Below are 16,010 nucleotides of genomic sequence, written 5' to 3' on the forward strand. Positions count from 1 at the left end.
AGCATTAGCTTTAATTTCAAAAACTGGAGGTGGAAGTGCGGTCCTCTGGCCAGGTGAAGGGTACAGAAGAATAAGAACCTCTGAGGCTGCCCAGGTAGCATTAGCTTTAATTTCAAAAACTGGAGGTGGAAGTGCGGTCCTCTGGCCAGGTGAAGGGTACAGAAGAATAAGAACCTCTGAGGCTGCCCATGTAACATACCATTCCTTTTCTCTTTATTTTCCTTTTATTGAAAGTAGATTATTCTCTTATAGAATGTATGCTAATTACAGGATCCCCTTCCTCTACTCCTTCCAGTTCCTTACCACTTCCCCTCCCCTCTGGATCTACTCCCTTTCTGTCTCCCTTAAGAAAAGAACAGACTTGTCAGAGATAACAAACATGGCAAAATAAAATATATTAAGATAAAGCAAAAGTCATCACATCATGGCTGAACAAGGCAACTCAACAGAAGGAAAAGATCCCTAAGAGCAGGTACAAGAATCAGAGACCCACTTGTTCACACATTCAGGAGTCCCATATAAAATACTAAGCTGAAAGATATAATATATATACAAAGGACCTGATGTAGATCCACAGTGGCCCTGAGCTTACTGTTTCAGCCTCTGTGAGTTCATATGAGCCTTGCTCAGTTGATTTAGAGGGCCTTGTTCTGCTGCTGTCCTCCATGCCCTCTGGCTCTACTCTTTCCCCTCCTCTTCAGTGGGATTTCCTGAGCTCTGAGGTGAGAGATTTGATGGAGACATCCTATTTAGAGCTGCATGTTACAAAGACTCTCTCTCTCTCTCTCTCTCTCTCTCTCTCTTTCTCTCTCTCTCTGCCTAATTTCTGGCTATGGATCTCTGCATCTATTCCCATCTGCTACAGGAGGAAGCCTCTCTAATGATGATGAAAGACTGATTTATGAGTATAGCAGAGTCATTTATGAGTATAACAGAGTCATTTTATTGATACTTTTTTTAAAAAAGATCCATAGTGTTTGCATTTACTCTAGGTCTCTGGGTTATCTAGCCTCTGGTTCTTGTTCACCGAGCACTGTCAAGTTCAGTCTTATGAAGTGGGCCTTACATAAAACAAGGCATTGGTTGGCTACTCTGACAAGTTTTATGCCTCCATTGCCCTAGCATGTGTGGCATGTAGGAGCAATTGTAGGAGACAGGGTTTGTGACTGGACAGGTGTTTACATTTCTCCTTTAGTAGTCTTCAGAGTGCCTTACCACACCAAAGATAGAATAGAGAGATCCAGGCTTCATATTGGCACCAGCACAATATCTCCAGGTTCAATGAGTTGTGTAGGTATTTAGAAATAAGTGTTGGCTATTAGAATTTCAGACGTTAAAATTCTTAAATTAGAGCTAGAAAATAAAAAGAATAGTATCCCAGCTCTGTGATAGATTACCCTGAACATACATGTATCATGCAGTACATGGTGAATGCCTGTGGTCTAAGTAACAAGAAAAGCAGAAACCACAACAACCTTGGCATATCAAACATGCCAGAAACATGGTGATTAGCAAAGGGGGTTGAGGGATAACAGTGAATGTAAAGAGTGGAAATGAAATACCACAGAAAATAAAGCACCAGGCTAGATGATACCCAGGTGCCAGGCTTGGCCACATGTGGGGGTGGAGTTAGAGAACAGCAAGCCCTGGACATGTTAGTTTATCGTTTGAAATTTTAAAGACATAAGCAAGTGAAGTGTTTGTCACTGTACGCTTTTATATTTCTGTAGACTTATAACTTCTTGTGAGCTTTTACACAAAAGTAAAAAATAAAAAAAGCTTGAAGGCATCCTATAATGTAAGATGTCATCAACTGAAAATGACAAATCGGATAAACTTAATCAGAACAGACAGAGAAGAAAAGGGCAACATGGAGTGGTCAGCAGCATCATTCTGCAAAGAGGTCAAAAAGAGACACGGGCTGGAGGAGCCTTTTAGCCTGGTATTTGCATTTGATCACAAATGGCCTTATTAAAGCCACTTCACTGAAAGGCTAAGGGCAGAAGCCTGACCAGACTTTCGGGGAGGTGGAAAGTGAGGACATGAAGAGCTGGCACAGTCATTAACGAAGGGGAGAACTCCTGCAAAGACACGAGTAGTATCTTCGCTCAAGACCTCTTTGGTGTTACGGAAGGAACCCACAGAAACTTCTTCATACATAAAGGGTAGTCACTAGTTTTCCATGGATGGGAAGTGGCCTGAGAGACTGACTGGTCAGGGTCCCAATCGTGGCCGATCTCAGCCTTCCCAATAGTCGCTCATACATGAGATTGTATGCAAGGGAAGAATTTGTGAACAGATTTCTTGCAGCGTGCTGACCTGTTGATGGGTTGGAGATGAGATCCTGTGCAGGGTAGATATACGCCAGTACAGAAACAAGTTAAGGTTCTGGGAGAGGAACTCAATCCATCTATTGGTGGGAATAGTATTTCATAGAAGAATACAGAAGGTACCTGGTTTCACAGGCGCGACATTAATAATGTGTTTTTAAAAATATTTTTATTAAAACAATCTTTTTGGGCATGCCTTTAATCCCAGCACTTGGGTGACAGAGGCAGGTGGATCTCTGTGAGTTCAAGGCCAGCCTGATCTACAGGAGTTAGTTCCAGGACAGCTAGAGCTGTTAAACAGAGAAACCCTGTCTCGAAAAACAAGAGATAGAGAGAGAGAGAGAGAGAGAGAGAGAGAGAGAGAGAGGAAGAAGAAGAAGAAGAGGAGGAGGAGGAGGAGGAGGAGGAGGAGGAGGAGAGGAGAGGAGAGGAGAGGAGAGGAGAGGAGAGGAGAGGAGAGGAGAGGAGAGGAGAGGAGAGGAGCAATCTTGATATAAACAAGCTAGTAAATTTCTTTGTTTTTCTTTTTCTTCTAAAGCCGAACAACAACTTATCCCTATACAGAAACACAGATGTACAGCCAAAACACTGGAGGAAATTACTTTGATACTCAAGGAAGTTCAGCACAGGTGACAACCGTGGTGTCCTCCCACAGTATGGTGGGTACTGGTGGTATTCAGATGGGCGTCACAGGAGGCCAGCTCATCAGCAGCTCCGGAGGAACCTATCTGATTGGCAATTCAATGGAGAATTCTGGTCACTCAGTGACACACACAACTCGGGCCTCCCCAGCGACAGTAAGTGTTTCTCATTTTATTTCCGTTAGCTTCTGTGGCTTGTACTGTACTGTTTTCCTCTATGGAGGGAAGCAAACCACACAGACTTGAGTAGGGCAAATTGTATTATGCAGTTTTCATATCCTGCCACTTTACAGGATGTAACAGGTAGCATTATGAAGAATGTTACTGGCATATATGCTCTAATTCAGTAATTAGAAAGTCTTTATCAGTAATAGAAAGCTACATCTAGAGAAATGAATTTTCCTAATGTAAACACTGACTTTGCTATATTTTTGGGCTCATGCCTGGAATCTTAGTACACAGAGATTGAGGCAGAAGGAGTGTTGTGAATTCAAGGCCAGACTGAATTATAGAAGCTATACTATAGTTTGTTTATACATTTAAAAAAACTGGTTTGCTTTTACAATAGAAAGTCACATGTACTTGTTTTATCAAATTTATAGTGATACTAGTATTTAATTTTTTTAAAAAAATTATGTGGATACATGCCTGTTTTCTTGGTTCATGAGAGGCGGGGGGAGGATTGTGAGTTTGAAGCCAGACTGTGCTATGTTGTGTGGCCCTGTCAGGAGATGTGTTACCCTGTGCTGTATTTCATTTGCCAGAGTCACATTGCATCTACCAAAGAAAGCTCTGGGAAGCCCTGGTGGCAAGTGATTCATATGTAAGACACTTAGGTCGGTGCTGTGACCAAATGATGAATGAAGACACATCTTCATATAGCACTTCTCAAACATTTAAATTTAAATATGCATTTTTACAGAGAAGGATGGCTTGCCAGTATGAGAGTATTAATTTGCTGAAGTGGTTTCAGGAATGTAGGAAGTTATATACCATTTGATATCATCAAGCTGTAAGGTCACGTATGTATAAAAGGGAGAATGATCACCTAAGACAAAATAGCAATGGAATTGACTTCTTACTTGATTCATATGAAATAGTGGTTGTGGGCTAGGGTTGTACTTCAGTAGCATCGTGACAGTGCTCTGTGTGTTCAGAGTCCTGAGTTCTACCCCTAACCCTACAAAGAAGTAGGGAGTGTAGTGATAGGGTTTTGAATTAAGTGTATACACACTTTTCTCATTTTGTTACCATGTATTTTGTTCTTGAAGTGAAATGAGGAAGTAGTGAATTGGGTGGAAAACAATAGCAGTATGAGGCCTCTAGTTTTCACCTTCTGTGTTTTCTTCAGGCTGTTCTATGTACTTTGTGTTACTCTTGTGTATTTGTTGTACTGATTTGTTCACTCTTTCATCATTATTATTGATCTATCCCTCAACACATTTTAGAACCCTCTATTTTTATTGACTTCAGTGTATTTTTAATACCAGAATAGCTATTCTGAGTAGATTTTTTTTTTGCATTTTTGTACATACTTTTGAAGTGCTTTTTTATATGTATTGTCTCTTGCTTTTAATACAAAAATCTTATACTTCTAAATTTTTCAATCATACACATGTTTATACAGACTACAAAATAAAGAAGTTACCACTAATCAGCCATATCCTCTCTAGCCTTGTTGCTCTATCAGTAAAACAAAGTGCTATACTAAGTAATTTTTTTATTTAAAATAATGACAATTACAAAAAATTATGAAATAGCACAAGAAAAACAGTAAGTTTATATTTATCACAAAAGGAAAATGGTACCCATAGTTTATAGATGCCTATTGCGATACACGTCAAATGTCATTTCCAGTTGTAGGCAATGATTTCTCAAGGCTCTGTGAGCTGTCTCATTTTCACTTCATCTACTCTCTCATGCTGACATGCCTTCCTTCTGACCTTATCCTTTCCTACTTCATCTCTGTGGCCATTCCCATTTGTCTTCACAATTCAAACTAACCAAATATCCCCAATAACAACTTGATTAATGTTTACTTAATTTGCAAGTTCTGTTGCTAAATTAACTAAACATTATATTTCATGTCATTTAAATACATATTTAAAGGCATTAAAAGGATTAATTTTATAATTTTTTAACCAGTGGATGCCTTTGTTTTTGTATCCAGAATATGCAAGATGACATTACTCCTAGTTCTTCCACTATACAACTTTGCAATCATTTATTATTATTTCAGTTTATAAAATGAACCCATAGATAACTGAGTTATAGCAAGTAAGAATGGTTGGAACTATTTTTAAATTGGCGATTTATTATAGGTATAAATAAATCTAGGTATAAATTTGCAGTCAATATCCATTTCTGGGGAGTTATGAGTCTGATGTGTTTCCAGTTAGGGTTGCTTTCTTTTTACATCAATAGTTCCTTTTTAACCGAAAACATTAAAAGTTTACCGAGAAATTTTGTGTATGCAGGCCCTCACTGAAAGCATAAGATAGTTATGAGTTATCTAAACCTATCTGTATCCATCTGTCAGTGCTTACTTGGTTTCTTGAAATGCATTAATAAGCTATATATTTAATTTACATCTCACCTCAATAATGCTGAACATATTAGTTCAAATCACAGTGTGTGATTTCTTTTATCACTTTTCAGTTTTATTTATTATAGCAAATTAGCGAAATTAAGTGTTATTTACCCCTGAAACTTTTCATACTATTCTTCTCTTGCCAAATTTTGAAAATCAATACATTTCTTCATTGTTTTGATGACTGGAAATTGGCATGCTTCTAGTAGGTGCTTCTTGCTGCCATGTGTCTTTTTCAGTTCCCGTAGAACCGTAGGCATGTCTGTGAGTACAGTGTCTGGCAGCATGCCTTTCCACACTAGGCCATATGCTATATGCCATTTAAGTTCAGTTTCTCTGACTGGTCTTGTTGTGCCTGTAACATGTAGCATAGCTAATATAATCGACTATAGAAATTGGTGGTGTCTTAGCCAAAATGCCTGAGTGCAGAAAAGAGAGACACCTCTCTACATCTGCAGATCTCTCTTCTGTGGATTCAACCAACCTCACAGCAAACGCTTGGGATAAAATTACAATACGTGTACATACTTTTTGCTTGTCATTCTTCCCCAAAAGATGTAGTATATTAACTATTTTCAAGCATGTTTATGTTGTGTTAGGTTTTATAAATAATCTAGAGACAATATAAGCATTCTGGCATGCAAGATAGCTCAGCAGGTAAAGGTACATCCACCAAGCCTGATAACCTGCATGCATTCCCCAAGACTCACATGGAGAAAGAGAAAACAGACTCTCAGAAGTTACCCTCTTACCTCCATATGTGGACATGCACACATAATACACGCCCACACACACCTCACTTCTTTTGCTAAAAGAAAGTACACAAGTGTTCTGGTAGATTGTATCTTAAATAAGAGACATCTGGTATCTGATGAACATTTATGAAAAACAAGAGCCAGCCGTAGTCAGCCTGGCATTGCTGACGAGCAGAGCTTGAAGTGCTGTGGTGCCACCAGCTCACCTCATTCAGTTGATAGGAAACTGATTAAGGTCCCTGGGAACACAGCTGAGCACCATAACTCACTTGCAGGCTGGGAGTATCCTACCTCCGTCCTCAGATGTGCCCTTACGCAATTCACTTGTGTCTGTACAGAAATATTTGCACTCAGAATTGTTAGGAAGAAGACTGTGTCCTCAGAAGCTTAATGTGCAAACAGCCTCTTATTGCATGCTATGGAAGAGGTTTGTGATTTTACATAAAAACCCCAGTGGAGAAAAATCAAAGATCATTTCCTGGAATACTTTGATGCCTAGCCTAAAACATCTTATCAGAATCATCTTTGCTCTACTACAGTCATCTGGATTATCTGCAGAATTTTTATTTCAAGTGTTATTTGCTTTAACTTTATAACTTTAGATGAAAAAGCTATAAAGGTAATAAATTTTATATTATGAATTTATTATGTGGCAAACTATTAGTATTCCTATTTGATGACAACACTACTGTTCGTTTTACCTATTATATCATGTGGTCATTAAGAACCCATATCTTGCCGGGTGGTGGTGCCACATGCCTTTAATCCCAGCACTCAGGAGGCAAAGGCAGGCAGATCTCTGGAAGTTCGAGGTTAGCCTGGTCTACAAGAACTAGTTCCAGGACAGGCTCCAAAGCTACAGAGAAACCCTGTCACTAAAAACAAACAAAACAAAACAACCCAAAAAGAACATAAAGAACCTATATATTTATAAATTATATATGTGTATATCTTTATGTACATATATTATAAAAATACATATATAAGATATTTTATGCTGATACTAAGAATTTTAAGAAATATTGACAGTTTTGTTGGATCACCATTAGATATGAGTTTAGCTAAGTAGTGATGTAAATAAGTGTTTTAGATTCAATTCAACTGAAATTAGGGATCTGTTGTTGCTGTGTCACAGACCGTAAGGTGTGGGAGTTGGTTACTGTCATGAGTCTGGACTCCTCACACTCCTTTCCTCTGACTGTCTCACTCTATTTCATTCATTTTATTGGAAATTCTTGGCTTGTTTGTTTGCTTATTTTGATAGCATCCTCATTTATAGAATTTAATAACTTTAAAAATGAAACAATTTCCATATACAAAGCAAAAACTTGTGACTGCAGTGATATTTTTGTGCTCACAACAGCATATTATATCTTATACTTTCCTTGACAGTAAATGGCAATATGATTTAAGAACCTTTACTCAGTCCTCTGTTAAGCAAAATATTATTTGTATTTTTTATTTGGTTATTTTTTATCTTCATAAATAAATAAATAACATTGCATTAGGCATTTTGAGGCTGTGCTATAAAATTAATTTTAGGACCTATATGTAATAATAATGACATACATTTAAAAGCTTTTAGTAAAATTAGATTCTGCCAAAAAAAGGTAAATAAAATATGTTGATTATAATATCTCTTCTAATTAATGTAAAATATACCTTAACTATTTGATGTAAATAAAACTTAGCTTACTTTATATAATGTAGAGAAATCTGATTCATTTTAGAATTTTAGGTGTTCTTATTTCTTTTTCCTGTGCTTTAAGTGTTCATGAGTCCATGTAACGTATGCTTTTTCTAAACGAGTAAGTATTTTGAACTGCGCAGAAAACCACTTGCCTTCTTAGTCCTTTGTGGATGTTGTAGTGATGGCCATTTGTTTTATTTCAAATTTTGTTAATTTTTATATGAATTACTCAACCATTCTTAAATTGTACATTGAATAGGTCAAATAACAAGCATGCTATGTCTGCCTCTCTCCCTGGCCTTTTTGTCTTCTCAGAAGCAGTCACTACTTCTAAGTCTTTAGGCTTCATTCTAGAAATCTCCCATAAATATACAAGCAGAAGAGTTTATTTTTTCACACAAATGGAAACAAAATAATTTTTAATTTTTTTACCTCTAACGATGACATAGAGAACGTTTTTCATACCGTGTGTATCGATGGCTTTCTTACATTTATAAAAATAATTAGGTTGAAAATAGCTGATTTGTCTATCTTACTATTGGTCTTTGAGCTATAGCTTTATAGTTACATAAAACAATGATTTGTCTTCTGTAATGGTAAGCTGGGGAGAAAATAATTTTAAAGTTGGGAATATGTATAATTTTATATAAGTCAGATTTCTTACTGTATTAAAATGATATAACATCCCAGCTAGCGTGTTTAAGAAAGCAGTACTTATATGAGCAGAAGCATACGTGATCTTAGCATTTCTATTTTGCTAAGACCAAACTGAGCTTTTAAGTGAAATTTTCAGATGGAATACCAGGAATCTTCTGCTTCCAGCACAAAATCATAAAATGACTGAAGGCTCTGGGACCTCGTTTTAGTTTTTAATTAAAGGGGACTTTGACAGGCGTGTGGTCTCCATCCATGCTTCTGCGTTCCACCCAGCAGCTCCCCCTCCAGCACATGAGGCAGTACTTCTACACTTAGGGCTTAGGCCATTACACTCCCAGAGATCTGGATAAACCAGAAGTTAAGACAAATGAAATGACAACCTCGCATTTCAGACAAAATAAGTCTATTGCAATATTCCAGAAATAGCTACATTTTATATTGTATAAACTAAATCAAAAAGGTTATTAGCACTGGTAAATAGTAAAGTAAGTTGTGTCTCTTGTGGCTGGTTGTATTGTTTTGTCTTGATATTCCTTCAGTTTACAAATCAAACTTCAAATCTACTAGTTGAATACTAACTTAATATTTCATTCATAAAAATTTGGTATATAGCTATAGTGTGAAATACATTGGTGATATATTAAATCACACTGTTTTTTTTATAAGATTTAAGTCAATGTTAGACCCATAAAGCTTAATACTTCTTCCTGATTTGGGGGAGAAACACAATACACACAGAATTAGCAGTTCTGCAGAGAGCGGGATTTTCTCATATGCTCATGTTTATGAGCTCAGCTTCCACAACATGGAGTGCAACTACATTTGGTGTAATAGTTACAGTTGTGTTTGCCATCCGCAGAAGTAGCTCCTTTATTCTGTTATATTTTCCTTCTGTAGCTTGGGTTCGATTATAACTGCAGTAAATTTCATAGGCTAGAAGGTTTGTTATATATTCGCAGATTATTAGAAATAATTTTACACATTCATTTTCAAACTTTTTGGTGTAGGTTTAATGAGTTTTCCATTTGTCTTATAAGAAAGAAAGATAAGATCACTCTTCTTTTAATATACTTATTGTATAGCCAAGGTGGCCTCAGATAATTGATCCTCTGGCTTCAGAGCCCTGGATGCTAGATTTATACATGTATACACGTAGATAATGTGATTTCCTTAATATGTTTTCAAAAGTACAGGAAAGATGCAAAAATCAAGAGATTGCAACAAAACATGAAAATGAAAGAGAAATTAAAAAGTTAGAATTTGAGTTGATGTGGTAGTATCTGATAAATTACGGAGAATCTGATGAAACCATTTAAGAGATTTAGTGAGGTAGCTTCAAATTCTGGGATTAATAGTTCCTAGATGTAAGCAGTGTTAGCAAATATAATCAGAACAAAGTTATAGTTTACACTTAAAAAGGGATTGTCTCAGCCAGGTGGTGGTGGCACACGCCTTTAATCCCAGCAGTCATGAGGCAGAGGCAGGAGGATCTCTGTAAGTTTGAGGCTAGCCCGGTCTACAAGAGCTAGTTCTAGGACAGACATCAAAGCTATAGAGAAACCTTGTTTTAAAAACAAACAAATAAAAAGTGATTGACTCTGAGGTATTAAGATTAATATTAAACCTTGATCCCAAGTTTCAGAAAGTCCTTGATTAGACTTTTGGAAGTTTTGAGAATGAAATGAGGTCTAAATTTAATTACAGACTTAAAACTATTTGTACCCAAAATTTTGCCTTGAGTGAATGTTATGTGTTTGTATTCATGTATCTGAGTTTGAATTATCCTCTTATACCATATTTGTATCATTTCACAGAAACATGTGTATGTGTGTGTCCTGGAATTAAGGTAGGGTCACATGCATAAAACTGTGTACTACCTCTGAACAATCCTACAAGTTTCTCTCTGAATTATTATTAGCTGCTCTCATCAACCGTGAATTTAATGACCTGGTGCGTGTTTCCTTAGAATATGTCAATGGAACTGGCTCTGTCACTGAAAGCTTGTCCTTTAAGACTAGAGTTAAAATCTAAAGCTAACACCTCAGGTTTTATTTTTTTTTAAGTATTTCTGGTTAGTTTTATCCCCTCATATTATTTTAAAATTAGGATGTTAATTTTTTAAAATTTTTATTTGATTAATTTTTGAGTCACCAAAATCCTGATTGTCTTCTAGTAATTTTGCTAATGTAAGTTCAAAGATGCTTTAGAAAGGCACAAAAATCAAATAATACTTAGACTTCAAAGTCTCTCTTTAAATAGAGCACTTGCCTGTTTATGCTGCTTCGGTAATAGTGACACTCTGATTCTGGCAAAGGGGAAAAACAACCTTTGACTGCAATTTAGTGAAGCGGTCCTCAAATGTGAGTATGTACTCTAGGGAGCATCTCTGAGCCCTGTTCCCAGAGTTCTGACTTAGTGACTGCTGGCAGAGGGCCCAGAATTTTCAGTCCTAACAAATTATAGTAATCACTGCTATTGCAGGGAATATATATAATAGTGAAGATGTTCTTACCACTTAGAATAAACTAGAAAAGATCAAATATAAGCTTGATCTTTAACTCTATCGCTTAATGCTAACTCAGCAGGGTCCTAAAGGGCAATTCTAGCCCCTGACTTCTTTAGTGGACATATCATCATAAACTGATTATATATATATATATATATATATATATATATATATATATATATCAGCCTCATAGAAGGTGAAGCTGTAAGTTCACAGAATAATCACGCCCAACAAAGACAATGCTTTGGTTCCAGTCCACCATCTAAATTTAAACACCAACTGTTATCAAAAAACATCTGATTATATAGATTTCTGATCCAAATATTTTCTTCTTTTTCTCCTAAATACTTTCAGAAGAACTTCAGGTAATAATAATAAAATAATATCACCTTTCAGGTCAAACATGTGTCTTAGTTAGGGTTTGTTTTTATTGCTGTAAAGAGACATCATGACATGGCAACTCTTATACAGGAAAAATTTTAATTGCTACTAACTTACAGTTCATAAATTTAGTTCATTTTCACGGGTGGCATGCAAGCAGATGTAGTTCTGGAGAAAGAGCTGAGAGTTCTACATCTTGATCTCCAGGGAGCAGAAGTGAACTGACACACTGGGCCTTGCTTGAGCTTGTATGAGACCTCAGAGCCTGACTCTAGTGACATACTTCCTCCAACATGGCTCCACCTACTCAACAAGGCCATAGCTCCTAATAGTGCCACTTCCTGTGGGCCAGGCATTCAAAGACCTGAGTCTGTGGGGACCATATCTGTTCAAACCACCAAACATGTGTTCATCAATTTTACAAATTCTCTAAAGTCATTTAAAACTATCAATGAATAGAATTGGAAGATTTTATATATTACACTGTTTGTAAACCCTAAAATCTGTTCTAATTGCTTAGCTGTAGTGGTCATTTTGTCACCCTTGATTGTTTTTGAACCAAGATGTAAAGTAAAACTGTGTGGATGTGTTCTGGACAACTTCAGGCTTTTTTTTTTTTTAAAGTTAAATCAACAGCCTATTTTGAATCCCTCTCAGTTAGGCTTCCTTTTAATATCTTATCAGTATTGAATATCAATTAACATTTTTCCTAATGTTGCAATTTTTAAAGCAATACTTTAGTCAGCACTGCAGTTTTCTGGGTTAAAGGTAGGTAGTCCTTTGTGCTTTTTTCGGGCCTCTTGAAGGAGGAAAAAAAAGACTCAGCATAGACATTTAGAAAATACTCAATCACCTGACCTAAACTGATGATGATTTAACTACTTCATGCAAGGCATCTAAAACTTTTAAGTTTCTGTGAGACATACCTTTACGTTGATAGCCAGGACTTGTGTTCATGAGTGCATATCAGTATGCCCTCATATATGACTGTCTTTGTGCCAGTGTGAGCACGCATGTGACTGAAATCAAAGCTCCTATATCATTTGCAGAGCCATGCTTGTTTTCTTCTCCGTTTACTCTCTTTAAACACGTAGCCACCCTGCTGGGCATCCTCTACTCCTGGCAGACATTCCATGGTGCTGGCACCTCCAGTTTCTGATTGTCCATGGCAACTTAAGCTCTGCTTTTACATCTTTACCTAGTGCTCTCTTCGGGCCCCTCTAAAGGGAGTCTGACCCTGCCATACATTTTGTAATCAATAGATATCTGGAACAATGGTACAAGACTTGTTGGCTCCCTCATCCTTACATCTTTCATGCCAGGCAAACCACTACCATGTAGAAGATGCTACTGCGTTCTGCTGCTGACTTTGGCTGGAACCTAGCTGTATCAGCCTCTGTGTGCTGACCCTAAGGGAACACTTTCTATGGTCAGGGAGCCCCTTCAGAGTCTTTCTGAGTTTAGTCCTGATCTTATCAATTGCATTTGCATTTTCACAAGTTCTAGCCTTTGACTGGTGGGTCTCATCCTCAGGTTACCTCTGCTATTGCCCCAGTGCTTGGAAGCTAGTTTCTTTTCATCATTACAGCTTCTTTGTTTTATTGCATGCCTTGGTTCAATTTTAAACCAGTTTGAGTTCTTCCTGACAAGCTTCACACTTAAAAAACACCTCTCTGCCCTCTTGTAGCTTTAGTTTTTGAGATTTATTTTTTTCTACTTTTGATTATGTGTATGTAGGTGGTTTGTGTGTGGGTGTGTATGTACATGAGTTCAGGTTTCCACAGAGGCCAGAGAAGTCAGATCCTCCTGGAGCTAGACTTACGATTTAAAGCTTCCTACTGTGGGCTCTAAGAGCTGAAGTCAGGTTGTCTGCAATAGCAAAGTCTACTCCTGAATTCTAAGCCATCTCTCCAGCCCCACAAGGCTTTCTCACTGTCAGCAGAGGTTAAGTATGCTGAATAATTACCATGCCTCAAACTGAATTCTATCCTACCTTAAAATTTCTTACCCAAAACACATTAGCCTTTCATTTTAAATTTATCTCTGCTTAAGGTTTCTCTACTAAAGCAAAATACAGTCATATTCTTTTTAAACATATAACCTGAATGGTTTCTAGTCTAGTTCCCAATATGGTCCTTCCAACCTCTGAAATCTCATGATCTGGGAATCTGCTATTCCCCTTTCTCTCAAGTATCCTTTTTTTAAAATTTGCTTAATTTTATATGTATTGGTGTTTTGCCTGCATGTATGTCTGTGTGAGGTTGTCTAATTCCCTGACACTGGAGTTACAGACAGTTGTAAGCTGCCATGTGGTGCTGGGAATTGAGCCAGGGTCCTCTAGAAGAGCAGCCAGTACTCTTCACTCCTGAGTCAGCTCCAGCCCACCTTTCTATCTCAAAGATTCTTACTCCAGCTGCCATCAAACAGCACATTACTCTTTACTTGCAGCATTCGGAAGCTTAAAAGGCAGCTTGGGGAAGGAGGGCTTTGTTTTGACTCACAGTCCATCATGCCAGGGCAGTGATAATGGCTAGAACTTGAGGTAGCTGATCATATTGCACGCAGAGTCAGGAAGCAAATGGAGATGCACACACTCATTCCGGATCCACCTTCTATTTTCACTCAGTCCATTACCTCAAGCCATGAGGTGCTCCTCATGGTTATAGAGTCTCCAACCTCCATTGAAGGATCTAGATGATCCTTCAAAGGAATGCCCAGAGGCTAGCCTGATCTAGATAATTCCCTATAGGCATGCCAACGGGCTAACCTGGTTGAGATCATCCCTTATAGACATGCCTAGGGCTTGTCTTCTGGTTGGTTTTTAGATCCTGTCAAGTTGATAATCAACATAAATTCACAAATATAAAGAAAAATAGTTTGAATTTAGAGTAATAAGTTCTTGGATTCCAATCAAATTCAGTGCCCACACAATCTCAAGGCAGTCCCTCGGTTCCTGAGAGCCGTAGTTTTCTTATGAGCAAATAAACATATTCCATGGAAATGTGCCTATCTAATATGAAAATATACCTATCCTATTTTATGAGATGGTTGTAAAAATCAAATAGAAAAAGGCTGAAAAATCCATCTGAGAGTCAAGAGGATATGCCTTGACTTATAAAGAAAGTAATCATAAATGGGATGATATAATTTTTCAGTTGTTCATGAACATGTTAACACACTTACTTGGATGTACATGAATATGTATGTAAATACATGTCAGAGGGATCCTTTTTTTGCATCCTGTGTGAATTATCTAAAACACCATCTCTTTTATTTTTGTTGTCCAGTAGACACTTACTTTCTTGGCATTATGGTTGCTCCAAAATAAGCACTGTGTTCTAGTCTATCAGTTACTTATACCAGAGGCATTTATTTTCCTAAATATTTTTAGAGTCATTTATTTGATTTTATGTATATAGTATTTTGCTTGCATATAGTTGATGTACCATGTATGTTCATGGTTCCCATCAGTGTCAGAAGAGGGCATCAGATCCCTGGGAAACAGAGTTATGGATGATCCTGAGCTGTCTGGTTTGAGTGCTGGGAACTGAAGTCAAATCTTCTACAAGAGCAGGTTATGCTCTTACTACTAGGCCAGCTCTCCAGCCCTATTTTACTGAAGATTTGTAGAAGAAACTGAAGACTTTTCATATTCTCTAAAACAGTTGTGGGTCTTCTTTTCCTTGGAGGTCGTTGGCTACCCGTTGGCTATCGGCCCACAAGGGCTAAGGGAGCAGAAGCAGTGAGTAAGGTGGAAAGAACTTCTGGGAGTCAGCTTCCGGGAGACAGCTCATTTTATTGTTCCAGGGGTAAGGTACGTAAGGGTTCTTAGGGATATAGGCAAGAAGGGCTGATTGGTCATGCCATAGCACCTAATTGTCATACAGGCAAGAGGAAAGATGAGAACTTAGGTGCTGAGTCATATAGCTTTTGCAGGGTGCTCTGTGCAGGCTCATCTTCACATAAGGCCATGCATCGGAGCTTAGAGACAATCTCCAAATAAGGTGAGTGAGTGGAGAAGAGGAGGCCCTGCTTATAAAGGGAGTCCTCCGTAGTGTACCTCTCTCAGAGAGCTATCTGGACATGGTGAACTGCAACCTTAATAGCAGGGTTCTCCAATATCAGTCACAATTTCTTTGTAGCACCCCATTCTGTCTATCTATTCAATCTGCAAATGAGTATTTGCCTCCAACCACCCTCTCAGGGGGTTCAGTCTCCTCTAACCTCAACCACTGAGTAGAGAGAGCACTTAGGTATGGTAGCAGTTTAGCAAACTAAGATGCCATCCCATTAGAGGCATTCTTCTTTGTTAGAGGGCAGCGAGAGTGATAACCACAGCAGAGAACAGTGCCAGTGGAACGTCACTTCCATTTCATTGATACTACGCACTATTTTAGAGAATGGGTTATCAGTCTCCTTTTGAGTATGAACAAAGAATAAAAATGCAGTTTTTTTTCTTA

General features: G+C 37.7%; 1 protein-coding gene across 4 annotated transcripts in view; it reads left to right on the forward strand.

Moving 5' to 3' along the window:
• Rfx3 (regulatory factor X3) overlaps positions 1-16,010 on the forward strand; it is a 249,052-nt gene that overhangs the window by 150,252 nt on the left and 82,790 nt on the right. For all 4 annotated transcript variants that reach the window (XM_041661035.1, XM_041661033.1, XM_041661034.1 and 1 more), the window contains one exon: positions 2,869-3,127. In XM_041661035.1, coding sequence (XP_041516969.1) covers positions 2,869-3,127 — 259 coding nt within the window. The remainder of the gene's footprint in view (positions 1-2,868; positions 3,128-16,010) is intronic.

Source organism: Microtus oregoni, unplaced genomic scaffold (genome assembly GCF_018167655.1).
Source record: "Microtus oregoni isolate MIOR12 unplaced genomic scaffold, Mior012 000012F_ref0000307, whole genome shotgun sequence".
NCBI classification, from domain to species: domain Eukaryota; kingdom Metazoa; phylum Chordata; class Mammalia; order Rodentia; family Cricetidae; genus Microtus; species Microtus oregoni.